Source organism: Jatropha curcas, chromosome 1 (assembly GCF_041381405.1).
Source record: "Jatropha curcas cultivar XTBG-Jc1 chromosome 1, XTBG_Jcur_1.0, whole genome shotgun sequence".
Taxonomy (NCBI): domain Eukaryota; kingdom Viridiplantae; phylum Streptophyta; class Magnoliopsida; order Malpighiales; family Euphorbiaceae; genus Jatropha; species Jatropha curcas.
The window spans coordinates 3531989-3559555 of record NC_143151.1 but is presented as its reverse complement, the minus strand read 5'-3'; the positions used below and the strand labels follow the sequence as shown (position 1 = coordinate 3559555).

General features: G+C 30.6%; 2 protein-coding genes and 1 pseudogene across 3 annotated transcripts; all 3 read right to left on the bottom strand.

The window, feature by feature from the left end:
* Nucleotides 1-6557: 6557 nt before the first annotated feature.
* On the bottom strand, nt 6558-10115 carry LOC105628339 (protein NRT1/ PTR FAMILY 2.7). The gene is made up of 4 exons (XM_012209734.4): nt 9956-10115; nt 9586-9803; nt 8766-9307; nt 6558-7477 (listed from the first exon to the last, which is right to left on the bottom strand). Exons 1-4 carry the CDS (start codon nt 10035-10037, stop codon nt 6619-6621), a joined length of 1701 nt encoding a protein of 566 aa, XP_012065124.1. The 5' UTR covers nt 10038-10115; the 3' UTR covers nt 6558-6618.
* Nucleotides 10116-13416: 3301 nt separating this feature from the next.
* LOC105628340 (protein NRT1/ PTR FAMILY 2.7-like) lies at nt 13417-17082 on the bottom strand (annotated as a pseudogene). Its single transcript, XR_016320150.1, has 5 exons — nt 16739-17082; nt 16408-16532; nt 16149-16208; nt 15217-15779; nt 13417-14301 (listed from the first exon to the last, which is right to left on the bottom strand). The product of XR_016320150.1 is annotated as a protein NRT1/ PTR FAMILY 2.7-like (transcript).
* Nucleotides 17083-20912: 3830 nt separating this feature from the next.
* MPK3 (mitogen-activated protein kinase 3) lies at nt 20913-24523 on the bottom strand. Its single transcript, XM_020676990.3, has 6 exons — nt 24181-24523; nt 23949-24078; nt 22810-22947; nt 22382-22714; nt 21860-22043; nt 20913-21452 (listed from the first exon to the last, which is right to left on the bottom strand). The coding sequence occupies exons 1-6, from the start codon at nt 24342-24344 to the stop codon at nt 21283-21285; spliced, it is 1119 nt and encodes a 372-aa protein (XP_020532649.1). The 5' UTR covers nt 24345-24523; the 3' UTR covers nt 20913-21282.
* Between the last annotated feature and the right edge of the window lie 3044 nt (nt 24524-27567).

Sequence of the window (27567 nt, the reverse complement as noted above, 5' to 3'; positions counted from 1 at the left end):
TTTAGGATAGAGATAAAAAGAAAGGAAAAAACATATTATTATATTTAAATGTTTTTTTCTTTATATTTATATGATTTGATTGAATATACCGTTTAAAAATAAAATTTTCAAATACATTATATATAGAGAGGATCCAAATGGCGATTTAGCTAGGTACCTTCATATTGAAATTGGATTTGGCTCAGGGATGGCAATGGGTAGGGTTTGGATTGGGTAGTGCAATACCTATACCCAAATCCAATTTCATCCTCAATTCCTATATACTGTCTAATACCCTATCAGGTAGAGAATGTTATATTCATCTCCGAACTCAATGGTTTTGGATACATGCATGGGTATCTATTATCCACTGATGACCATTTATTCATTGACTTATTTTTTTAATTAGATTACATAAATTTTTAAAAAAATTAGAGTATTTATCTAAAAAATATATAATATATAAAAAATATGAAAACAAATTAATATATAAATAAATGTTCCAAAAATTATAAATTAAAATTTTAATTTTAAAGTTGTTCTTCTTATCAGAATGCTTCATTCAAATGTAATGGTAGCAAACTCTCCAAGTATAATTATAACAAAAATCAAATAATATAATAACTAAAAAACTCATATAACAAAATCATTAAACATAAAATATTATGATATAAACACCCCAAATCACTATTATCATTATGATTTTTTTCCATTATTTGAAATTGAAGTTTAAATCATATATTAAAAATTACGATTGAATTTCAAAATCAAAAAATTTATAAATTTTAACCAATTCAAATTAATATATGAAAACTAGAGTGAAGTTATTTTGCATTCCACTACATTAAATTAAAAGTACAATTATTTTAAATCTATCGGGTTTTAAATTTCGGATACAAGCTCAGATTCAGGTTTATAATAGCAATACTCAAACCCTATCTATATCCAAAATAAAACTTTCGTGTTTTACCCATATCCTACCCAAACCAGTCAAAATCTTAAAATTTGAATTTGACTAGGTTTGAGTTTGGCCATACCCATCAGGTCGGATTGTTTTTACCAACCCCGGCTTTCAAGTAAAAAAGATCTTAAAGGAAGAAGCTTGAGAAATTAAACAATCATATACAAAAAAAAAAAAATAATAATAATAATAACAAAGCATGTGCCCTTGCGTACATGGAAAGATAGAATTCTCATGGGATTATATGGGACTATGGGAGAAATAAAGTAAGGATTTATTATTTATTTTTTTTATAGTAGATAATTATTTTCAAAAATAGTCATATTTTTATTTTAAAGTCATAGATGTAAATAAAAAAAAAATTGCAAAAGAGACTATTTGACTTTTTATCTATAAGTTTGTGGGGCTTGATGAGGAAAAGTTTGGTCCATTGTTTAATAAGATTGTTAGTTGATGATTTTGGTCATTATATGAGAAAATATATCTATATATGATCGTGGTAGCTCAGCTTTTATTATAGTTGATATTAGAGAGTAGTAGGTATATAGTTAAATCATATTTAAAGGAAGATGAGAGTGGAAATTTATTTTACTTTCTATATTATATATGAAAAAAATATGTATTATCCATTGATTGCATATATAAGAATGGTAGGTTGATGACTTTGGTCAATGAAATTTGTAATTTTTTTTATAAGTTGTTTTGACTTATATTACAGTTGATGGATTTTTAGGGTTATTTAAGAAAATTCAAGTCATCCTGATTAATTCTGGCTCACTTTCGAAGGCAAAGAGATCGCCCAGGAGGAATTAACATTGCAGAGGATTGAATCCATGACTTAAACTATATTGATCAATCTCGTAAATATTCTTTATCAATGAAATACCCCGAATTTTTATTTTCGAAACTTCAGAATTTTTATTAAATCAAAAATCTCGATTTTTAACTATATGGGCTATAAATACCAAACAATTTCAATTCGAGCCCAAGGTTGCGAGTTGGGCCTAAGCCCAAATATATCATCGAAATTTTCGATTTGAGAACAGTTAAATTTTCGAGAAATAATATAAAGCTCCAGCAATTAATCTACTATGTATATATCTATAAATTAATTTTCCTAAAAATCAAATATGATTACTAATTATATTTTTATTTTATTTTATTAATGGAGGAACGTTACAAAACCTAATTAAAATAATCAACATAAATTGAACCGGACCCGGGAATCAAATCGATTTTTCGGAAACCACACGAATAATCTGAAAACCAAGTGAAAAACCTGCAAACCGAGAAAGAATCGAGCCAAATCGTTGAATCTGATCAAACCGATTCGAATCGAATCGGAATGATCTAGAAACCGACATACTTTTCTTTCTTTTCTTTCCCTTCCTCCTCTCCTTCTTCCTCCTAGCGTGCGATAGCCCTCATCATCCCTCTCCTTCCCGTTCGCCGGCCAAACAGCCATCGTCTCTGGCAAACAAGGACTCTAACTTCAAGAGCTCAGCGAGACAATCGTTCCGGTGGCCTTGGTTTGTGTGATGAGAGCCTGAAATGAGAGAGATCGCGACTGGAAGGCCGCGCCAACGTGCGATGGAGTTTTCCGGCGAAATCCTCACCGTTCCGTCGACTTCAGGTGTTGGGGATGGTCTCGATCGACTCATCTCCTCCAAACGAACACTTTCCCTCCACCGATTTGTGATTTCACCTGAGTTTCGAGGAACCACCATGGACGGCGGCATGGAGAAACTGTCGGGCTTGTTCCGGCCAAATGAGCCACTGGCTCATCAAACTGATAGGAGATTTGGACTCCTCACAAAAATTGGAGTCGGGTGGTGGTAACCTTGCAATTTCTGGGCATTCGCAACTTTCCGGGCACCGTGCATGGCGGCCGGCGGCGGCGGTCCGGTGACCGGCCGGCGACACTCCGGCGAGGCCCCAAGAGGCAGAATGATCTCCTCTTCGCGTGGATCATGGAATTGTGGTCCGATTCTCAAACGGTACGCCCTAATGCCTATTTCCCAATTTTTGTTTTAAACTCCAAATTTAAAACTATTAATTGATTAAGTTGAAATCAAATATAATCCTTGCTATGAAATTAATTAACTGGTATAATGTAGTTGCAAATTAATTTTGAACATTGTCAAATAAATTACATGATCATTATTATAATTAGGTGATTTAAGGAGGAAAATAAATTAGAATTATTTAATTAGTTAATTAGATAATCATTAGTTTAAAACTAGCCGATTGTGCATAAGAAAAGTAAGGCGAATTTTAATTGGTTAACGGTTAGATCCGAAATTTTGATAACTTAAGATTTGGGAGGCCTAGCCATTTTCGATATTGATATAAAAACCGAATTTTAATAGGTAGTAGTTATAATTAGTTATTGTTAAAATATGTTTTAGCTGCTTAACAAATTAGTTACCGTAAAGCTATTAATTTAGTTAACTAATGACTTAATAAATGATCTTATATGGATATTATTAGAATTAGTTTGTAAATTTTTGGTTGAGTGTTGATATTGTTGTTTTGGAAGGAGGATGGGATTTTAAATTGATTGATTGCCCGACGGATAGGCTGTGTACATTGATTGATAAATATATAATAATATTGTGATATTTGAGCAGGTAGATAGTCCAATTTTTAGAGGAGGTGCTGCTGAAATTTCGCTAAAACTTACTCTAGTTTTAATTAATAACATAATCAATAAGTTTATTTAGATTAATTCTATAACTTGTTATTTAATAAATAAAGTGCTTTGATTATTTTATTATTATCATGATTATTCATTTAATTATTCAATTATTTATTTATTTCATCATTGTTGTTTATTGTTAATTTATTTATTTATTTATTTAGTTATTTGCATTTGACAATGGATGTCTAATTGTGCATTGCATTACGATGTTCAACTGATCAATATGTCTGCATTTAATTGCAATGTTTGATTAATTGTGTTGTAATAATGCTATGCTTTGTTTGTGTGGAGTTGGGATGAAGTGGGTCACCATGGGCTTGTGAGACCGTTACCGTTATATGGATCTTGATTACTGTTATATACCGTTACTGTTATATGAATCCATTACCGTTAGCCGGGTAAATGGAAGATCGGCGCCCCCGTGTGCATCTACCGTTACCGTTACTGTTAACCACAGGATAACCGCTCGTTGTTGCGCATCGGACAGTCTAGATTTGATCGCAGCCCGCAGGGTGGCCTCCTGTTGTGAGCGCCTGATGATCTAGATTGGATGGAGACCACCGGGTTGCCTCCTGTTGGTATATATAAAAAAAAAAAAAAAAAAAAAAAAGAGGGAATGAAAAAACAATGAGAGGGCTGGTCAAGTGAGGATTAGATCGATCGGCCAGTATGGGGAATCGGCTCCCTGGTGCACACGTGAGTGGATGAGCCATGTGGGAGGACGGCTCATCGAGGTTTCGGTGACGCCATTGACCAATTTCCACGTGATGTGATTATGTGAAGATGTTAATAATTGTGAGTGCTGGTGATATGCCATTTGTGTGACTGGTTGTGTGAGCATATAACTAGTCGAATGACTAGATATATATATTTATACATTTGTGTGAATGCGTGTGTTGTGCAATAAGTATTACTTCTTAGAAGGCTCACATATCTTGCTTAATTTTTTTTCAGAAAGTAAGTTTCTCTTTAATTCAATTAAGTTATGTTCCTCCGCCGTAGGGCTAGAAGAAAATTTTTTTCCAGTTTCATAATTATTTTACTATGTAATTATATGTATAAAAAGCTATGTATACCAAGGAGTTAGTGACTCCGCAGTTGCAGAATTTGTGTACAATTAGTCGTGTATTAACATAGACGATATAATTATGTGAGTCCATATTAAAAATGTGATGTATTGTTAATTGGGCCCAAACTGTAGAATGTTGTAGCTGATAAATTTAGGCCGAGAGATAAATAAAATTTTGAGGTTTATTTTCCTATAAGTATGGGCTGAATGCTTAAAAATTATATTGAGATAGTAAATTTTTTTTGTGTTTTAGGCTTACTACGGGCCTCGAGGGCCTTAAACTTACCTGGGCCCTAGTGTCGGTTCGGCCCATGGAATCGGAGCGTGACAACCACCGAGCTATTTCATCAGATTAAATTTATTGAAAATTTACAACATAATCGTAACTTTGTAATATATTAACAAAAATACATCTTGTTTTGTAATTCTTTGTCTTTACAAAAGTATATGTTATTTTATAATTCACCTAACTTTATAAAAGTACTAGCCTTTAACAAAGAGCGATGTCTTGGTTAACAAAAATACATCTATTTTGTAATATTGCCTTTACAATAGCAGCTACATTTAAAAAAAAAAAAAAAGTTGATGGCTTTTACAAAATATTATTAAAGTTATGTGTTATTTTGTAATTCACCTAATTTTATGAAAAATAGCTGCTTTTTACAAAATAATGGTGTCTTTTACAGAATCTCGATAAAAATAGATTTTCCTTTGCAAATTAGGATGTTTACAAAAACTATCGGCCTTTCGCAAAAACAGTTATGATTCTACAGAATCTCGACAAAATCACATGTTACTTTGAATTTAACCAACCTTAACAAACTTTTATTACAAATATCTTTTTGATAAAACAGAGATGTCTTTTATGAGACTTTGGCAAAAAAAAAAATATATATAATATAAAATATAAATTAGCACTTTTATAAAAAGAAAAATCTTCCTTTTACAGAATAGTGACTACTTTGAATAATTACATCATTATACTTAAAGCAGTCACATATCCATAAATCCAAGTACTCGTCAAATGTGGATCATGCATGCACAAGAACAAGTTATATATATTACATAAAAGCAACATATTAAATCTATTTCTTATGAATGAAAATAAAATTAATAATATATATCATTAATATGACTATTCCCTTTTTAAAAGAAATAAGTCTTCAAATTTTTTACTTCCACTGATAACTTTAATTAGATGTTAATATGATATAAAAATTGATTGTTTTAAATGGAGTTTTAAAATAAAAATTAATGGTATAATCCATATGTCTATTTTGATTTTGAAAAAGTGAAAATCTCAGGTAGAAAGAAAATTTTTCAAAAGACGTGACCCAATTAATATAATGATGGAAAGAATGTTTACTATAACAACCAGCAAGTCCTACACACAAGCAAAGGAACTTACAAGTGACCGGGGTCAATTAATATATTTGCAAAGAAACGGAAATTACAAGTGACCTGAGAATAACATATAGATAGGAAAGCAAAGAGTAATTGCATGGTCTTTATTAGAGTCACCCATTGAAAATGGGGATTGATTTATCTAAATATGGTTCACGGATAGATTAATAACTCGTAGATCATAGTCATAAATTTGACGATGGTGTTTCAAACCACACACTAGAAAAAAAATGATAAAGTAGGAAAAGTTTCAAAAAATTCATATATTGATCAGTTTGATTGACAGATAATGTTACAGACCCGATATAGGTAAATCTAATCCTTGAAAATGATAAGCATGGATTAAATTGAGAATAAATTCAAATATTCAACAACTTACAAACATTGTTCTCCTTGCATTATATGTATCATAAACAACATCCATCCATATCACAACATTGTAATTCTTATCTCAATATCATAATTTTTAACTTTTAATATTTGTAAAAGAGAAACAGAGTACATTCAACTTTCACTTACAGAATCTAAAGAAGTCTCATCAATCGTCTTTTGGACACTCTGATATTTATAGAACTTAACACAACATAGATAATAACAGAAATTTAGCATTCCTACTGCCACTAGAACCCAATACACATTATCTAGCCTTCCATGATCAAGATTATTCGGTAACCAGTTTGTGACCCTTCTAATAAGATCAATCAGAATTGTGCCTAAATAAAAAGAAATCCCGATAATTAAAGACATCATAGCAGTTGCTGTACTGCGCAGTGAATCAGGAAACTCCTGGTAATAAAGCTCAACTTGTGCTGGAAAATGAAATGATTCTCCAATACCAGCTAGAATTAGTTGTGGAAATAACCATAGGACGAGCATAGGCACTATAGTAGAGTTTTCTTTGCCACTAGCTGATTGTTGAGCATGAGCTAGTCTAAGTCTCTTTGACTCCACTAAAGCTGATACTCCCATGCTTAGCACATTAAGCATATGGCCTATTCCGATTCTTTGGAATAGAGTGGGCGATTTTCGCATTAGCTTTTGCCATATTCGAAAGAGAACCCGATCATTTATGGTGAGAAAAATGGAAGTACTAATCAGTGTTATGACGATTGAAATAGAGCCAGCTGGGATTTTAAAATGGTGTCCGAGTCTACGATCCATTGTCAGAGCTTGAAGCACATTTAAGCTGGTTTGCATTGCTATTGGAGTGCTTAAAAATATTGATGTTGACCATATGGGGAAAATCCTTATTAGAGCCTTGAAATCTTCAACTTGTTGTACAGAACATAGTTTCCAGGGTTTTGCAATTGACCCATCAGTTTTTGTATCTCCTTCAGCTTTTAGTGCTGCTCGATTCAAAAACCTGCTTTGTTAAACCGCATTTTAATTAATTTTTTGAACTTTTTCCAAAAACATTAGAAATAGAAAACTTTAATGCATTATATTTTACAATTATTAACCAACCAATCTATCTAACGTGTTTTTTTTTTTTTTATCTTATCGTGTTTTGACTATTCTGTTATAAAATAACAATTTATAAGATCAGGTCAAATCAATAAAAAATACTTTTTCTTTCAGAAATGGAGATATTTCTGACTATTCACTCAGGAAAAAATAGCTATCGTGATTGGTGTAGTCCATAAGTAGGACCAGGCTTAGAAAAATATCAAAAACAATATTGGCAATGGACCATGAAAATTCTAATGATTTAACTCCAATAGTTTTTTGAGTGTCACCAACTACCATTCCACTCTTTACTAAGTTTATAAGGCTGAAAAAAAAAAAGAGAAAATAACAAATAGGAAATTTAATTGTGAGGTTTAATTAATTTGTGCATCTTTATAGGTACAAAATTCTATTCCGTGTACTAATTTTCTTTTATTTTATTGATTAATAGTAAATTTAATATTTAGGACACTAATTTTAAAATTTTTATAATTTTTATATGATTAAACAGAATTATCTCCTGTCAACTTTGGTTTTTAGAATTGTTAAAACTCATACCTTTAAATATACTTTTTCTCAGATAATTTTGCAATCTAATAATCTCTAAATTCTTATAAAATAAGATATTTTAGTATCTTTAAGTGTTTTATAAATAGCTTTAAATTTATAATTAAAATTAAAAATAAATAATTTTATATAATAAAAATCATTACTTTATTCCCATAATTTAAAACTTCTGAATGAGAAATTGCAAGTTGCCTGTCATGAACTTGGTCAGTGGAGGCTTAGGCCCACAAAACTTCTACAGGAGAAGGCAGAGTGCTTTCCTTTGAGTGCTAAATAAGAGTGTGTTTGATAAGTCTTAGCACACGCGGCCCATCACTTCAAAAATGCTGAAAGATATATGTAATATTTTATTTCAAAAGAAGATTAATAATATCCATTGAACCTTTTGTATAGTAATAAAATATTAAAAATTATGAAAATTATAAAATATTTAAATTTTCATACCTAGCTTTCTTTTAAAAATTCTTTATATAATGTTTACGTTAATCAAATAATGATTAAAAGCAAACATTCATGATTGTATTAGTTTGATAGGCCATAACTTATCAGAATAATTTTTATTCGGTATTAAGAAAGTAATTAATTAGGAAAATAAACAAAAAAAAATATTTAAAACGAAGTTATAATTAAGATCATACCTGAAACTATTAGTAATTGAAGCAGAGACATCTTTTCCTTTTAAATCATCCTCAAAGTAATAGTCACCACTCGTAGAAGACAATAAGGCCTTCCTCTTTCGTATAGCAGCAACAACTACACGTGCTAAGCCAGTGAATGGGCTCCCACGTGGCTTATTATCCCTGTAAACTTGATTTCCCAGAAGGAAAATGACTATACCAATGAAGTTAGCAGCAACACATAGCCATAACCCCAAAGACCAACTTACATTATCTTCTATATAGACAATGGCAGTGGCACCTACTACAGAAGCAACGTATAAGGTGAAAAAGTACCAATTGAAAAAACTGCTCTTATCTTCTTGTTTATCGAATTGATTTGCTCCCATTGTTGCTATTGTAAATCTTGTACCCCCTAACCCTAAAGATCCTAGAGCGAAAGCTCCATATAGTACTGTGTATTGGAGTTTTGATGGAGTTTGGCACAGACTTGGTTCTTCTACCCCACAAGGTTTAGGCCTTAATGAGTCAAGTGTTGCAGTTAACGCTAATAGCACAATGCCCTGCAAGAATATTATAGTTAAAATATTATTTAGAGGACAAAAATGAAGTATTAAGTTACAGGTTTCACGATAATTAACAAATATGTTTTTGTTACGTATACCTAATCACAAGATTATTAGTCTAATAATTATGTTTGAACATCAATATTTTTTATTATAAGATACACACCTTACAGCTAAGCTACTAATACTCAGATAAACGATGATTTATAATTTTGTTCAATTTGCAATCTCGTACCAGGAAATGAAATTGAAGAGCAAGAGTATCTATTAATTACCAGAAAAGAAACACAAGAAGATATGGTGATAACAGAGAAAGAACCCAAGAAAGAGTCAGCAACTATAGCTCCAACTATAGGAAATAAACTGGAACCGCCATAAACAACATTGGAAACCTGAGCTGCATCAATGCTTTTCACATTAAATTCCCCAATCAAATACACAATCAAGTTCGATAACCATCCTGCAACAGCTAACGTCAGGCATGTCACTGTCCCTGCTTAAACAAAAATAATGCATCAACAATCCGTTACGTGTATATATAACTCTAACTAGAATTTTCAGTACCGGTAATAAATTAAATGAAAGCTTGTGAGTTTGAAATGATTAGAATAAGCAGAAGACAGAATGCATATAATATATATGTACCTACAATAAAAGGAAAGGTGATCCAGTTGCCTCTGCGTTTAACAGAAGAGCTTAAGACTTGTGCTGTTTCTAAGTTTTCCATTAATTTTGTAACCTTACTTGCTTGTATGTGAAATGTGCTTCTGGCAAAGAGGTCTTGTTTTAAATAATGCAAAGGTTTGGTGGTGTCAGTTCGTCCTTTATTAAACGCTATGGTTTAATAAAAAGGATCCAATCCAATAAAAGTGATTGACGTGTATAAATCAGTTTATGTTCCTAATTATAAACCAAAACAATTAAAATTATTTCTGATCATTCAATCCAAAAAAATAAATAAATAAAGTGAGAAATTTTTTTTCAAAATCTATATTTTTATTAGTTTAGACCATAGGCGAACTCATAAACTGGATTTAGATAAATCTAATCCCAATTATTTGGTCTAAATAAGATTATTATTGACTTACTATTCAAAAAAAAAAAAAGACAAATCAATAAAAAAATTGTAACCATGTTTTCAAATTGTAATTTTTTTTTTTTTTTTTTTTTTTTGAGAAAATGATAATACTATTAATAGCCCAAAGCTTCAAAAGCAATAACAAATAGTATATGGAATTGTGCTCCACATAGTTAAGCTAGCACTAAAACAAGTCACCTTACCCATATGATGAGTTAAGCTAGCACTAAAACAAGCCACTTTATCCATATGACGAGGAGCCTTGTTTGCTTGCCTATGACTAGTACTGCATATGACTCATTCTAATCCAATCCAATTCAAGTGATTCAATTCAACTAGGCAGATTTAAGGATATAATGGGTTGATTGGGCAAGTCAATTTTATAATTCACGGGTTGGATTGGGTCACGATTTCACTAGATAAACCCACAAATCCAATCCAACCCATAAATAATGTCAAATAAATAAATATGTGTGTGTGTGATTATGAAGTATTTAGTTAATTTGATTTGATTTGTAATTTTGAATATAAATATTAAAACATATTTAGTAAATGTTGCCTTTTAATTGATTGTTTTTATGTAGTATAAACTTGTTTTGAATCGTTGCTATTGAAATATATTAAAGTCTAAAAATTATTATATAATTATGTTACTAACTATTTGTAATTTTATTGGTTGTCTTTCTTATTAGGAAATTTAATTTTTCATTATTGATTATAATTATGATGATACTAATAATCATATTTAGAAATTTAATTTTAATATTGTTATTGGTATATATTTGTAGTTTGTGAAAATTTTTGTATAATTAATTTTTAAATAAATTTAATTTTTTTAACCCAACCTGTCTATAATATGCGGGTTCACACATTTAATGGATTGAATTGAGTCAAAAAAATTAGTGACCCATTCATACGAATCAAATACTTTAAATTAATAAACCCGACCCATGTAATTCCCTTCTTATGACTCATTACCTGTTGACCCAAGCTAATGATATTACATTAGCATCACTCAAAAATCTCTTACAGTCCTCAATTAGGAGACCAAATTCAGTTCTGTCCACGCCATTCCTTCAATTGTAACTTATTATTGACTTGTTGAAAAGCGGTCTCGTACATTAATTCACATTAATCCTTTATTTGGACGGAAGTATTTTTTTTAAAGGAAGGAAAATAATTATGAAAAATATTTAGAAAATTTTATTTTTTCTTATTTAGAAAAGGGGAGGAAAATAATGAAAATATTACAACACTTATTTTTCAGCTACAACCAAATGTTTTGAATTTTTCCAATTCGAAAAGAAAATAAAGAAGGAAAGTGGAAATTTCATTCATTTTTATTAAATTACCCAAATACCCCCAATTAATTAATAAATTTTAATCCTTTCTTAAATACCCTATTGCTTAAGTGAGGACATAAGTGTTAATTTTCAATAATAACATTTTCTTTTCTCTAAAATTTTACTCTTTTTAAATGAAGGAAAATAAATTTATTTTCTTTTTTTTATTATATCCAAATACAAGGGTGGAGAATAAAACGGAAAGAAAGTTGACAATTCCTCGTTATTTTCCTCTATTATTTTTCTTCATCTCCTTCCCAAACAAAAGATAAATGTAGGCAAATATTTCTCATCTTTCCTAAAATTAAAATGTCCTTGTTGCTAAGGGTGAGCATTCGGTTAACTAACCAAATTAGATCAGTATCGGTTATCTGAATATATTTTTATGGTATCCAAATTCAAAACCCAATGGTGTAATCACCAATTCAAACTAAATTAAATCGATTTGGTTCAGTTAAATTCGTTTATTCCAAACCAAATTAATTATTTTATTTTAAAAATAAATTTAGTTAGTTATATATGATAACTAAATCAAAAACCAAATAGTTTTATATATTCAAACCGATCAGTAACCGAATTTCTAAAATAACTATTTGAATCCGATTGAAATGAGTTGGTTTAATTCGGTTCTTGGTTAGAAACTGAGAAGTGGTCACCCGAATTGTTGCTAGCCAGTAATTGGTTCTGTTGGTGTCAAATGGGTCAGACCAATACGGTTTTAGAATTTAGCTAACTGGTTGTCATCTAACCGAAACATGAAACTAACAAACTTCTTTTAAAATTCAGTAATTATAATTTCACAAAATTAAAAATATTGAATACCAAATAAATTTTCATTTATATTATAAAACATAAAAATTTATAAATGAATTTCATATAATTTTATGAAATGTATATATATGAAAAAAACTATCTAACTTGCAAAAATTAAAAAAAAAAAAATTGTGTCATGGACATTAGTCTTATCGACTAAAATAGTAAAAAAGCGAAAACAATTTATAAATTTGATGTGAAAACAATTTACCGAAGTGATATTAATGGGAAATTAATTTTTTAAATTACAAAATGCGAGCTGAAGTGACATTTTTGTGAAACAAGTTCTTATTATTTTTTTTTTCTCCATTTGAAAATTGGAAAAACAAAGAAATGCTCGAGAAATGACTATTAAGAGCGTCAATTTCTTCAGCAATTTTTCTATAGTCTTTTTCATTTTTTCTTCATCTGAAAATTGGAAAAGGACAAAAAAGAGTAGCAATTTCTTGAGCGAATTTTTTATTTTTCTATTTTTCCTTCATTTGAAAACAGAAAGAGTTAAAAAAAAAAATCTCAAGAAACCATCACTAACAGTGGCACTAAAGTAAAGGCATCTATCCCAGACCCAGGTCTACCCGGTACACCCAAGAACCTAATACTTGAGCCACTTAAAAAAACAAAACCAGCATGGAACACAATATCAAGGCCATTGATTGATGTAAGCATCGATACTTTTTTGCACAAATTGGTTTATTTAAGCGAAGTTGGAATCAGATGCTATATGAAAAGGCAATTATTATTATTTTCCATTTCTATAAATTATTATCTTTATCTCCTGTTTCATTAACTTCTTTTCTTTTCTAGATAAATCAAAGCTAGACTTAATTACCAAAAACATATTTGATACCAAAATTGAAAAACAAACAAGTAAATAAGAAAAAAAATAGTTCTTATTATATTCAACTTTCACTTATACAGAACCTAAAAAAGTCTCATCAATCGCCTTCCGGACATTCTGATATTTATAGAACTTAACACAAGAAAGATAATAACAAAAGTTTAGCATTCCCATTGCCACTAATACCCAATACACATTATCTAGCCTTCCATGATCAATATTATCAGGTAACCAGTTTGTAAACCTTTTAATAAGATCAATCAAAGTTGTGCTTAAATAAAAAGAAATTCCAATAATTAAAGAGATCATAGCAGTTGCTGCACTACGCAGTGAATCTGGAAATTCCTGGTAATAAACTGCAACTTGTCCTGGAAAATGAAATGCTTCTCCAATACCAACAAGAATTAGTTGTGCAAATAGCCATATGGCGAGCATAGGCACTGTAGTAGAGTTATCTTTCCCACCATGAGATTGTTGAGCATGAGCTTGTTTAAGTCTCCTTGACTCCACTAACGCTGACATAGCCAAGCTTAGCACATTAATCACATGGCCTATTGCTACTCTTTGGAATAGAGTTGGTGGTTTTTGCGTTAGCTTTTGCCATATCCGAAAGAGAAACCGATCATTTATAGTGAGAAAAATGGTAGTACTAATTAGTCCTATGACAACCATAGAGCCAGCTGGGATTTTAAAATGGTATCCGGGTCGACGATCCATTGTTAGAGCTTGAAGTATAGTTAAGCTGCTTTGCATTGATATTGGAGTGGCTACAAATATTGTTGTTGTCCATATTGGGATAACCCTTACCAGTGTCTTCAAATTTTCTACTTGTTGTATAGACCATAGTTTCCAGGGTTTTGCAATTGTCCCATCAGGTTTTTTTTCTCCCTCAGCTTTCAGTGCTGCTCGGTTGAAAAACCTGCTTCGTTAGACCAAATATTTAATTAATTATAATTTTTTCTACAAATATTGAAATTTAGAAAATGTTTAATGTAGCATATTTTAATAAAAGATATGTGTAATCTTTGATAATATTATGACAATATAAAATGTTGCTTTTGCTGGAAAATATCATAACAATTAATATTGTCAAACGGAGCATGAGAATGGTTAACTGCAATAACTGTCTGAGTGCCACCAAGTACTGTTCCACTATTTACAAAGTTTGGGAATTATTTGCAATCCATTTTCTTTATTTTTTTTTTTGTCATAAAATATTTTTATTTTTCTAGTAGAATATCATTACGCACTTTATTCACACAATGTAAAATTCCAACTTCGACAGTACGAGAAATTGCTTCTTGCCTGCCACGAACTTCGTTAGTGGAGGCTTAGGCCCTCAAGATTTTCCACAGACCAAGTGCTTTCCTTTCGGTGCTAAACAAAGCGTGAGTTTGAATTTTCATAACTCACGACAAGCGGTCCAACACCAGAAAAAAAAACAGTTGAAAGACTTTTTATTTTACACGTTTCAATTCAATAAACGAGAAAGTACAACTAAGAAATAGTATAGAAAAATTTCACAAATTTAATGAATATGTGTATATAATTATATATAAATCATTCTAGGGTAAAGGTGCAAATGATGCTTAGAAGCAATATAAACCAAAAAAATGAAGGGTGTTCGGCAAATTAAGAGTCGTTAACTGTTTTGGTAACTGTTTAAATAGTTATTTATAAAACATTAAAAGTTAAACATTACATGAATTAACTTTTTATAAAATGATATTTTAATCTTTAAAAGTTAATTTAAACGCTACGTTACCGAACATGTTTTAACCAGTCAAAACACTAAAAACTACTTAAAAAGTTATTACTGAATACAACTGAAAACTAAAGTCTAATTAGATCATATCTAAAACTATTAGGAACTGAAGGAGAGACTTCTTTTCCTTTTAAATCTTGCTCAAAGTAGTAGTCATCATTTGTAGAAGACAACAAGGCCTTCCTCTTTCGTATGGCAGCAATAACTACACGTGCTAAGCCAGTGAATGGGCTTCCCTGGGGCTTATCACGTCTATACAATCGATTTCCTAGAAGAAACATCACCATACCAATGAAATTAGCAGCGACACATAGCCATAACCCCAAAGCCCAACTCACATTATCTTCTATATAGACAATGGCAGTGGCACTTATTAGAGAATATACGTACAAGGAGAAAAAATACCAACTGAAAAAACTGTCCTGATCTTCTTTTTTATCAAATTGGTTTGCTCCCATTGTTGCTATTGTAAATCTTGTTCCTCCTAACCCTAAAGATCCAAGAGCAAAAGCTCCATATAGTACTGTGTATTGGAGTTTTGATGGAGTTTGGCACAAACTTGGTTCTTCTACCTCACAAGATTTAGGCCTCAATGAGTCCAGTGTTGCAGTTAAGGCCAATAGCACAATTCCCTGCAAGAATATTTTAAATTAAATTATTATTTAGCGGTCAATATAAGCTAATTAAGATTGAATCCTTAATCATTAGATTACTATAGCTTGTCTAATAACTATCTGAAACTCTAATCTTTTTTTAATTTCAGGTTTTTGAAGTAGTATTTCTACATTTTTTTTCCGGGTTCGTGATTGTCTCTACACATGAATATTTTCACCACGGATCCAACCTCCGATGTCGCTGAGGTTGTCTCAAGTAAACAATTTTGTTCAACTTTTGATATCTTACATGACAAGATGAACCAATAGCTATATGAACCATGTTTGTCAGACAACATGTGTAGAGATTAATTGAAAATGAAATGGAAGAGCAAGAGCATTAATTACCAGAAAAGAAACACAAGAAGATACGGTGATAACAGAGAGAACCCAAGAAAGAGTCAGGAACTTGTTGGAGTATGTGAATAATCCCACGTCAGATAAATACAATTAACTGAAAAGGCATATAAATGTGAAAGGTGAACCAACCAAAACGGCTTAAAGTCATTTTGTATTAAAGATAAGCTCAACTCATTACAAGCCCAATATTAAATATATAATTGAATTTGATTTGATTAATTGCTCCTAAGGCCCAGATTTTCAACACAACTATAGCTCCAATTATAGGACATAAATTGAAACCACCATTAACAACATTGAAAACCTGAGCTGCATCAATGCTTTTCACATTAAACCATCCTGCACCAGCTAATGTCAAGCATGTCATTGTCCCTGTTTAATTAAAAATAATACATCATACATACATACATATATTTACTACAAGACACATAGAAAACTCTAATACATCATACATACATATATTTAGTACAAGATACATAGAAAACTCTAACTGGAATTTAAATTTCATTACGACTAAATGAAAGCTTGTCAAATTGAAATGATCAGAATAAAGCAGAATACCGAATATATATATATACCTATGATGAAAGGGAAGGTGATCCAGTTGCCTCTATGTTTGGCAGCAGAGCTTAAGATTTGTGCTGTTTCTGGGTTATCCATTAATTTTGTAACCTTATTGTTACTTGCCTGTATTGAAATCTGTTACTGACAAAGAGAGTAGGTCTTAAATAATGCAAAGGTAGTGGTGTATTCTCACTAATATGGAAAGTGGGAGCTCTTAGCTAGGTTCGAGTTTTCACTAGTTTGGTGAGTGAAGTAAGAATTAGTTATATAGATCACAATATTATTTCTGCGCATTAACCTCCTAATAAATTTTTTAAAAAAATGTTCAATTGCTGTCAACTAGTATTAGATTGTTTTTACCTAAAGGAGCAATGACCCCCTCCACTCCAGCCCAAAGCTTCAGTTGAACGCACAATTAGATGCTATAATTATAGTAAGGGGCAAGATGCCAAATCACTAAATAGAATAATCCATTTAAGAAAAGTAGTGATAAAGGTGATCTTTCCAATAATTACAGAATAATAATAAATTGCGAACCCACCCTAATTAGCTAGGCATCTTCTTATGGCAAACATTTCATCTTCAATTGGTGTGACAAATTTTTGGTGAACATCATAATAGATTAGGTTTCATATTGGGATATGGCAAAATCCATCTTTCAACTAAAAAATGATTGAAAAAATAATCATTCATATACATTTTCCCCAAAAAAAATTTAAAATAAAAGTGCAAAACACGTGGGTAATGGAAAGATAGAAACCGAGCAATAATGTAAATATTATTTTTTTATATGATACAGAATTAGAATTATTTCAAATATTAGTAATTTTATTTTAGAGTTATTGCTAATTATGTCTAATCCACATTGGTATAAATTAAATGCAGTTTATTTTAATTTTAATTCTACGTTTAGCTTTTTATTTTGCGTTTTTTGATCGATTATCTCATACTACCTATGTTTCATAATATCTGTCATATTTAAAATTTCACGTTCTTTAAAAAAACCGTTAAATTTATCTAGGATACAATAAATTTTTGAGTAAATTGACTATATTACCTTTAATTTAATATATGCAAACACCAAATTAAATTTTAGATTCTTTAATTTTCATATTTTGTCCGATCATAGTGGTGGAGAGATTTTAGAAACACAAAGAGGATGCAGTAAATAAATTTTTTTGAAGAATTGAAGTAATAATTATTGGTCATATACAAAGGGTAGACATGGAAAAAAAAAATCTATTGCTCCTTAAAACTATAAATTGACAAGTATTTTAAAATAAATTATTTTCTCAAATCTGACAAGTATTATGAAATAGAGATAGTAATTTACAGAAAATAGATGCTAAATAATATTGTCATTAATTAATTATACATCATTAGAGTTGGAATTAAAGTAAAATTAATAATACCGTAAATAAGATTAAAAACATAAAATCTTGAATTTTTTTTTTTTTCAATAATAACTTTGGTTGGTCGTCACTATCATATTAATTATTAATTATTTTAGTCATCAAGGGAGTCAAAATTAATAAAAAAGTTCTCATTAGACGGTTTATCTCTTTCAAAACTAAAACTTAAAAGCTCTTTTTTCTTCTTTTTTTTTTTTATTTTTTGCAAATAATCTTCAAATCTGTATACAGATATGAGTCATTGTCGTTTAATTATTACGATTTATTGTTGCCCATATCTTGAGTTTTGTTCTATAGATCTAATTTTGAGTTATTGTTGTCATCATTATGGTGATTTTGTCTAGTGTAGATCTCCGAAAGAAATTTGAAGGTAATCATATCGGATTTATAGAAAGACTATGGAGTCGAATAGTGGCCATGAATAGCCATCAAGTGGAGCAAGTGATCGCTAATGGCACAAATATTATATTATACTTTGTCAACTCGATCAGATACTTTAAATCAAGATTGCATTTTTTTATTCTTTGGATAATTGGTGGTTTATTATTAGACTTTCTATATAAAAATACAGAAACATATTGATTTATATTCCATATGTATACAATTTCCTCTTAACGAAATTTCGGTTTGGTTTCTTTAAAAAAAAAAAGAGTCAAAATTAAATTAATTAATAATGTTATTAATGTGACTATTGTCGTTCAAAAACAGTGAAATTCATTATTTTTCTCCAATAATAAATAATTTCAGGTTCGAGTGGATCAAAAAATTTGTATTAACAAAGCAAGATATACTTAAGTGCTTTTAGATTATCTATCTCCTAATAACAATTACCATAACTATTTTACCATATTATGTATTTATAAAATAAATTTTATATTAATAAAATAATTTGAGCAAATAAAAAAAAAAAAAATACTCCATGTGACTTGCGGGTAGGTTAGCCATGTGACTTGCGTTATCTATTGACTTACTCGGTTCGCGTTTAATGTGTTATTATGGCTTCTTGCCTGCAATTAATTGATTATTTTAATAGCAAGCTGACTAATGAGCATTTTTAAGTGACAATATAGGAATAGACTTACCTAGGGTAGAGAATTATTACTAGTGATAATGATAGTTTTCTCTTGAGCATTGGGAGAGCATGTTTCAAACCCGGATCTATTGTCATGTTATACATATATTTATCATTAGAACCGAACCGAAATAGGGGTAGAAAATATAAAACTAAACTTCTTAAGGTCTAAACCGAACTGAGGATGGATCTGAGCTGAACCAGCCGATTCAGGCTATTTTTGGTCGGTTTCTGCCTTATTAGTTTGGTTTTTAAGCTTAACTGATTATTTCCTCCACAACTGAGCCGATGCAGACAATAATTTCAGTCCAAACCAAATAACCCAACCAACCCAACTCCTCTTTGAGCAACTGATCGAACCAAAATGGGTTGGTTCGGTTCAGTAAGATGATTTGCAGGCCCCTACATACCACTAAGGGTGGCCACGGTTCCGGAACCGGCGGTTCCGATTCCAAAAAAACTGGAACCAGAACCGAACCGAAAATTTTCGGTTCTGAGTTTTCTGACCGGTTTTCCGGCAAATCACATAATTTTAAATTTTAAATTTTGAAGATCGGTTTTCAAAATTTAATAAATTTGTAAAAGTTATTTGTAAAAAAAATACACCTAAAAATTAAAAAATACTTCAATTAAATTTATTTTTTTAAAGACTTGAACTTAATTATTTTTTTTAAAAAAAATTCTTCAACTGAATTTATTTGGAAAATTATTATTTGAACTTAATAATAAGATATAATTTGGAAAATTGAATAAAAAAAATTAGAGAGAATAATAACTTAATAAGAGAGATTGTAGAGTAGAGAAGAATAATGTAGAGTAGAGTGTAGTATATTGTAGTGAGAGTAGAGATTTTTTTGTGATGAATTTGTAAATGAAATGAGGTATTTATAATAAATCCAAAAAATTATTTTTCCAAAAATACTCTTAAAACTAGCCGTTTATGGTTGTTATGAGGGGTAATAAAGAGATTTCACAACAAAATTTAAAAAAAAAAAAAAACAAAAAACTGACAGTTTCTAACAGTTAGAACCGCCGGTTCTAACCGGTCGAAGAACCAGCGGTTCCATCCGATTCCGACCGGTTTATTGGAACCGCCGGTTGCGGTTCCAACAAAACTGGAACCGGAACCGAACCAAAAATCTCCGGTTCCGGTTCCGATTCGGCTCGATTCCAGTTCCGGTTACAGTTCTGGACCAGTTCGAACCGACGGTTCCGGTTCCCGAAACCGTAATATGGCCACCCTTCCATACCACCAGTGATAATGGTAGTTAACTATTGGTTTAGTGTATGGATGGTCCCATACACCAAGAGTAGGTAAGTTACTCCTGACCATATAATCGCCAAGGTTATACATACAAGCACGTTATGATATTTTCTTGCTTATAATTCAAGAATCTGAAAATTAAACCAATGTTTGTAAATTCAGAGAAGCATCAGCTAATAGAATGATAACTTTGGCATAATAATAAAGCAAGTATTAAACGATAAATAGCCCTTAGAGGGAAAGCAAATTCTCCATTTGCAATAAACAATTAGGAAAAAGAGAGTTTCTGAATCTTTCTTTTTCTCTTATTTTGACAATAATATTTTCAGAACTTGCAGGTACAGCGAACAACTTGCATTTTTCTATACATATCGCACAAAAAGTAATTGAATCATCTCATATCATGAAGTTTTAGGAACTTGGTCTATATTGGATTCAACTTATTGAAAATTATAAGCATGGATTGAATTGAGAATAAATTCAAATATTCAAAAACTTACAAATCAGCATATCTTACAAGAGGAAGAAACTTTCAAAAGAAAAAAGAAATGCTCAGTCACATGAAGATTGTAAGGTGACTGACCTCATAAAGATTAAAGATAGTGTACAACTGCGCACAACCGGATAATCAGAGAAAGATTTGACTTTGTCTGATCTCTGACCCCATTTGCAATGTTGTTCAACACGATTTCTCTGTTATGATCAATAGTGTTTGATCCTGAGCAATCATTCCCATCGAACAATATTCAAACAGGTAGGTTTTGAAATAATAAATGAATAAATTACTTGAAGCTGAAGCTATTTTTTGTATTATGCATACTCAGGATTGAGTGCTAATGCTTCCCTGTAAATCATTTCTTTCATTTGTTCTTCTCCCAATGGTTGTTGTTCAAAATCAAAGGAGAACGGCTCTGGACAGACAGGTTCATCAGCTATATCATGTAACCTTGCAAGATATGGGTGGGCTAATGCTTCTTCAACTGCATTTACATTTAGAAAAAGGAACAATATGAGCACTTCAATTCAAGTATATGTAATTGAACTTTTTATTTTAATATGTTTGCCGCCCCAGTAGATCATATACTTGTTCTCAGATGGTTTTTGTGATTATCAAGTGCAAAGCGATTATTAATTAGCAATTTGAAGAAATAAACTGAGGACAGGTATTCTTGTTCAGTTAAATGGCACTGGATGGATAACTGAACTTAAAGATTTTATAGTTGTGGAGAAAGAAAGTTTTGCGTGCTTTAAATGTCCATAATGGCTTCTCAATGGGACTTGCTTAATTGGTTTAGTGATGAATTTTACTATCAAACAACATGATAGAAAAAAACAATTACTATGCAAATAATTTACAGAAGTTTCAAAATGGGAATGTAGAGCTTACCAGTAATTCTTTTTGTGGGATCAAATGTCAACATTCTATCAATAAGATCAATGGCCAATGGATGAACATGAGGGAAAATTTGGGCTAATGGCTGACGAGGATGTGGACTGAGTTGCCGAATATATCTTCTGGCATCCTCATTCTTGACAAACCCAAGATCTGATTCAGTTGGTGTCCCAAGAAGCTGGAAAAATGAAGGAAATAGGATGTGTAAGAATTCTTCCAACAAGCGCATTACTCTAGAAACAAGTCCAATAGTAATATTGAACAATCTTTCTATATGCGCCAAATTCTTTTTAAAATTTCTAATATGATACAAAATTCTTAGAAGCCTAGATTGTTGAGAATAGATTATAGAAGCAAAACAATAGGCGAACATCATTTTCCCAGTTGTCTAATTGTAGTTCCAAAAGTTGGCTGTAGAATATTTTAGATACAATCAACACAACCTTTTGTATATTTTAAATGTTTCCTTAGAATGTGAATTGCAAATTTTATTTGCTTAATCTTCCTTCATCTTACCTCTGTTAAAATACGCATCTGATGAACGTGATCTTTGCCTGGAAATAAAGGCTTTCTATTCATAAGCTCCATAAAGATGCAACCAACTGACCACACGTCTATTGCAGCAGTGTAGTCTGAAGAGTTGAGCAAAAGTTCAGGAGCTCTGTACCATCTGGTGACAACATATTCTGTCATAAACTCATTCTCTGAAGTTGGCCGAGCTAGACCGAAATCACAGATCTTCAAGTCACAATTTGCATTTAATAACAAATTACTGGGTTTTAAATCTCTATGAATAACATTCGCAGAGTGTATGTACTTCAATCCTCGAAGAAGCTGATACAGAAAGTACTGCAGGCCATACAAGAGAAAAACAAAAATAAATATCATAAATTAGGCTATTGAATTGTTAGAAGGTTTAAGAAATCAAACTGAAAGAGTAATACCTGACAATGCTCCTCTGACAAACTTTGATTCGAGCGTATAATCTGATGAAGATCAGTGTCCATGAGCTCCATGGCAATGTAGACATCAGTAAATTCTCTTCTTAAAGGAGGAGGAATTACATCTCTGATGGCTATAACCTGTTTGACATGCAAAAGGTTTTTAGCTCTCCAAAGTCACTACTAATGGCAGACAATTCTAAATTTCAAAATTCAGGACTCGATCAACCATAAAGGAGTACTATATTATTCAACATCCAAAGGAAAATTGGTACCTCATAAGCACAACTCCCATAAGCATATTATTCAGCATTTTGGGACTAGTAATGGGGATGGGGCTTATTAATCAGCAAACAGAAGCTATCATGAATAATTGACATGTGCACAACTACACATTGAAAAGTGTGAGATAAGACTTCCCACATTTCAGCATGTTCTTTTTTTTTTCCCTTTAAATTATTTAAATTTCTCTCCCTTTTAGAAGGGAAAAATATCAGACCTGTGAGGAAAAAATAGTAGTCAAAATCTCTTAACTGCCTGTCAACAGAGGACCTTAGGGAGAAATTCAACTGCCAATCCTCTGTGGTACAAGTGTAATGACCAACAGAGAATGGCCCAAAAAGTACTAAATGACACTATACATAATTATCAAATGATAATAGAGAAGCAACAACAGCAGCTAAGATAATATTTCTTCATCCTCTAAATTCCGTTACACAATTCCAACCAGCCAATATGAATTAATTACAATTGTACTAACAAGAGATTTTAAAAGGTAGACATTAGAGTCCAAAGAAGGAAACTTAGATCATTCATAACAAAACGAACTATTCATATCATACTTATCCTTTCAAGTTTTAGAGTAATGTTTGCTGGAATCTATCGATTGAATTTACAATCAATTGTTAGAGATTTCACTATCTTATATATGAACAACCATTTTCTGAGAATTTATAATAATTTTCCATTAAATCTCAAACATTCATTAATTCAAGGCAGAAATTCTAGAAACATAAGTTTTTAGATGACCCAAATCTAAAATCCGTAAAATAATTCCATAAATATTTATTTCTTCTATCAAAATAATTAAGGAAGATCAAAAAGGAAAACACAATCCAAATGGAGAAGAAGATATTACTCACGTTCTCATGATCCAAATGGCGAAGCAACTTAATTTCCCGAAGCGTTCGTTTTGCGTCCATGTGATTATCAAAAGCATTCGCTATCTTTTTTACCGCAACCATCTCGTTTGTCTCCGAATTCAACACCGAGCTTCAAAATCACAACCACGGAAAATCTCTCAACACCGTCAATCCATAAAAATATAAATAAAACGCAAATATAATAAAAACTTGAAACCGTTAAATTCCATACCAGACGATACCGTAAGCGCCGCGACCAATCGGCATAATCGGAGGTCGATATTTCGAGGTAATTTCAAAAAGATTGCCGAAAATGTTATATTGAACAAACTGGCCGCAGTGAGTTGGAATCACCGGAAAATCTCCGTATTGACCGCCGGCGTTGCCGTCAGCCATTTCCTTTCTTTCTGTATTTGTACGTGTACAAAAAAATCAGTATGTCTCTGTATCCTTAGCTCCTTTGATTGTTCTGAAATTAGGAAGACACAAAGATTTATATAAGTGAAGAGGAGACTTAAAACTTTGACTTATTTTCTAATTTCTAAGTTTTTTTTTTAATAAAATAAATATATTTCAATTCAGGTTGTAAGACTTTCGGGAGTGAAGCCAAAGTTTTTGAGTTCGAAGCAGATGCAAGGAAGCAGAAAGGAAAACGCGCGAGAGAGAAGACCAGTACGCGTTCCTTTCGGAGTAATGGACGTCTGAGATTAAAGCCGCCTCTGATCAACGGTCAATATTTCTTCAATTTTTTCAACGGCCTTCTCTCTTTACCGTCTTTTGTGTTTGGTGGATTTTTTTTAAATTTTTTTATTTCAATTGTGATATTTATTTATTTATTTTATATGTTTTGTTATAATCAAGCAGGAAACGTGTTCCTTTACTAAAATGTCAGGGGCCCCATCTCATGAAATTTTTGGCATATATTACTATGAAATTAAGTAGATATTTTAAGAATGGGAATATATATAATATATACATCTTAAATTTAGTGATAAGATGTATAATCTTTATATTTATCCAATAAGATAAATAAAGAAAAGTGTATTATTATATTTATATTTAATAATATCACAATAATTTTAAACTATTTTAAATAATTACCTTTCAAAAAAAAATACTAATTAAGGAATTTATGATAAAAGCCAGGAAACAATTAATCATTGGATCAATTTTAAAATAATTGTTATGAAATCCACATAATGCTTAAGTTTGATCTTTATCTTAATTTATTTTTTAAAAAAATGTTAAGATTGCTCTTTTATTTTAATTAATTTATTATCATTTCATCATTCTATCAAAAGACTAACTATGACATAACTAGTTATACAATGGTAAATGCATATATGACTCGTCAATAAATTCGGATTTTAATCTATTTCTCCAATATTCAAAAATCATGTATTTTACATAAAAAATTTTACATTCTAAAAAAAATAGTTATACAAAGTCTTTTTTTTTTAATATGATATTTAGAATAAAACTGGTTTTTCTTTTAAAAAACAAACTATTTTAAATATTAATGAAAATTATTTTACAAATTTTATTTGCCTTCTTTTGAATATTTTGTAATTAAACATATAAGATTCACTCTAACAATAAATTTTAATGTTTTTTATAGATATTTTTAACATGATATTTTCCTTAATTAACACATCAAAACAGATTTTTTTGTTCAAATTAACTATGTAACCCCTCAAGTTTAGTCATCATCATAGCTTCATCCCTTTTGTTCGATAAATATACTAATTAATACCTAAAATAATGAAATTTAGTTCTGTTAAATTATATAATTCTTGGTCCAAGAGTGACATATAAGTGAGGAACTAAATAATAATTCAATAGAAAATAAAAAAAGACTAAATAATATAGCTATATTAAATTTCAAGGACCAATTATTTAAATATTAGAGGATATTTAACCTTTAAAATGACACTTTTAGATAAAAAAATTAAATAGATAAACGGAGCTAAATTTTAAAAACTAATCAGTCAGTATATTAAGTAAATAAGAGTAATAAAGTCGTAATTATGACTTCAATCTAAAGGACTAAATAGTTATTTAACTATTTATTATCTTGAGATATCAAAAGAGAATTTTAATACACGTGGACATTGGGAAATGGTTTCTATATAGAAAATAATGACAAGAATTAGTTAGAAGAAAGAAAGACAGAAAATGAAATGAAAGGTATAGAGGGGGCATTATCAATTATGGAAGAAGCAAGAGGTAATCTATATTAATGAGCCACGTGTAATTGGGGATGAAGAAATGGAATTAGAAGAAGCTCAATTATTGGATTTCTTGTCAAAACATTATTAGGTGCTCCAACCTATTTTTTAGTTGGCTTTTGGCTATAAAAAAATCCTTATAGCCGTCCACACCTTGCATGTTCCTATTGGATAACCTGATCTCTTTTAAAAATTTGTCTATTTGCATTTGGACATAACAATTACTCCCTCTTTTCTCTTTTGTTTAAAGAAAGCATAAAAAGTATTTGGATTAAAAATTAGTTAAATTAAGTTTTCTTTCTAAAATGCTCTTCATTTTATCATTAATTATGGAAACAATAGCTGACATAAAATACAGTATCAAGAAATGTATTTATTGCCTATTTGCATCGTTTGGCATTACTTCCAACCTTTTTTAGTAATTTTATGTAACTTTATTAAAACGGAGACGTTTTACATAATACGTGCACAAAAATGAAAAAAATTTTAGAGCCTAATTAAAGACTAAATTTTTGAACTTATTCATTGAAAGCCATAAATTTCTAAAATTTTCTGCGAAAATAAAGGAGGAAAAACTTAAATGAAAATAAAGGAGCAAAATTTGGTTTCTCCAAATTTAAATGAAATTCAGAAAGTAGTTGCCAAATGCAATACATTGCGGCCAAAATAAAATAGAATCCGAGTTTTAATTTGAAAACTCTTAACAAGTTTTAATTTGAAAGTGGATACTAAAATCTGAGTTTTAGTGAGTTTGAAAAGTGCACAACTAATAATAATAAGGCCACAACGTGGCTGACAAATGAATACAACCATTATAAGGATTTGAAAAAGTGCACAACTAAGAATAACAAGGCCACAAAATATTTTACAAAAGTGCACAAAGACCACAAAGTAACTTAAAGAATTTCACAACCGTTAACTAACACAAAGAAACAAAAATCATTGAAAAAGTGCATGAGTACTAAAAAATGGTCATAAAATAGCTTAAAAAAGTGCACAACTAAGAATTAAAAGGACATAGAGTGGCTTACAGAAGTTAACTACCACAGAGAAATAAAAATCATTGAAAAAGTGCACAAGTACTAAAAACAAAAGGCCACTAAGTGGCTTAAAAAAAAAAAAGATAATCAGAAAGTGAACAATTTCTACCAATAAAAGTACACATTAACCTATTTATTGTCAACATTCTTACCTAGATCAGCATTAATAGTAGCACCTAGATCAACATTAATAGTAGCAAGTGTGTCCTCCACAATGTTTCCTACTGGATCATCCATCTCATCACTTGCAAAATGATCTTGAGAGTCAATAAACTTCCCTCTTGTCCATGGTTCTTATGTACAAGGTTAGGTCTCATCCAAGGCTACGAGTGCTTATTGATCACTATATTC

What these genes read in the sequence shown, in the direction of transcription:
- LOC105628339 (XM_012209734.4), bottom strand. Translation starts at nt 10,037, where the DNA reads ATGGAAAACTTAGAAACAGCACAAGTCTTAAGCTCTTCTGTTAAACGC. An exon ending in CTTCTTGTGTTTCTTTTCTG is followed by an intron (nt 9,308 to 9,585) that starts GTAATTAATAGA and finishes ATATTCTTGCAG; the next exon opens with GGCATTGTGCTATTAGCGTT. An exon ending in TCAATTACTAATAGTTTCAG is followed by an intron (nt 7,478 to 8,765) that starts GTATGATCTTAA and finishes TTAACAAAGCAG; the next exon opens with GTTTTTGAATCGAGCAGCAC.
- MPK3 (XM_020676990.3), bottom strand. Translation starts at nt 24,344, where the DNA reads ATGGCTGACGGCAACGCCGGCGGTCAATACGGAGATTTTCCGGTGATT. An exon ending in GCCATTTGGATCATGAGAAC is followed by an intron (nt 22,948 to 23,948) that starts GTGAGTAATATC and finishes CATGTCAAACAG; the next exon opens with GTTATAGCCATCAGAGATGT. An exon ending in AGATGCGTATTTTAACAGAG is followed by an intron (nt 22,044 to 22,381) that starts GTAAGATGAAGG and finishes TCATTTTTCCAG; the next exon opens with CTTCTTGGGACACCAACTGA.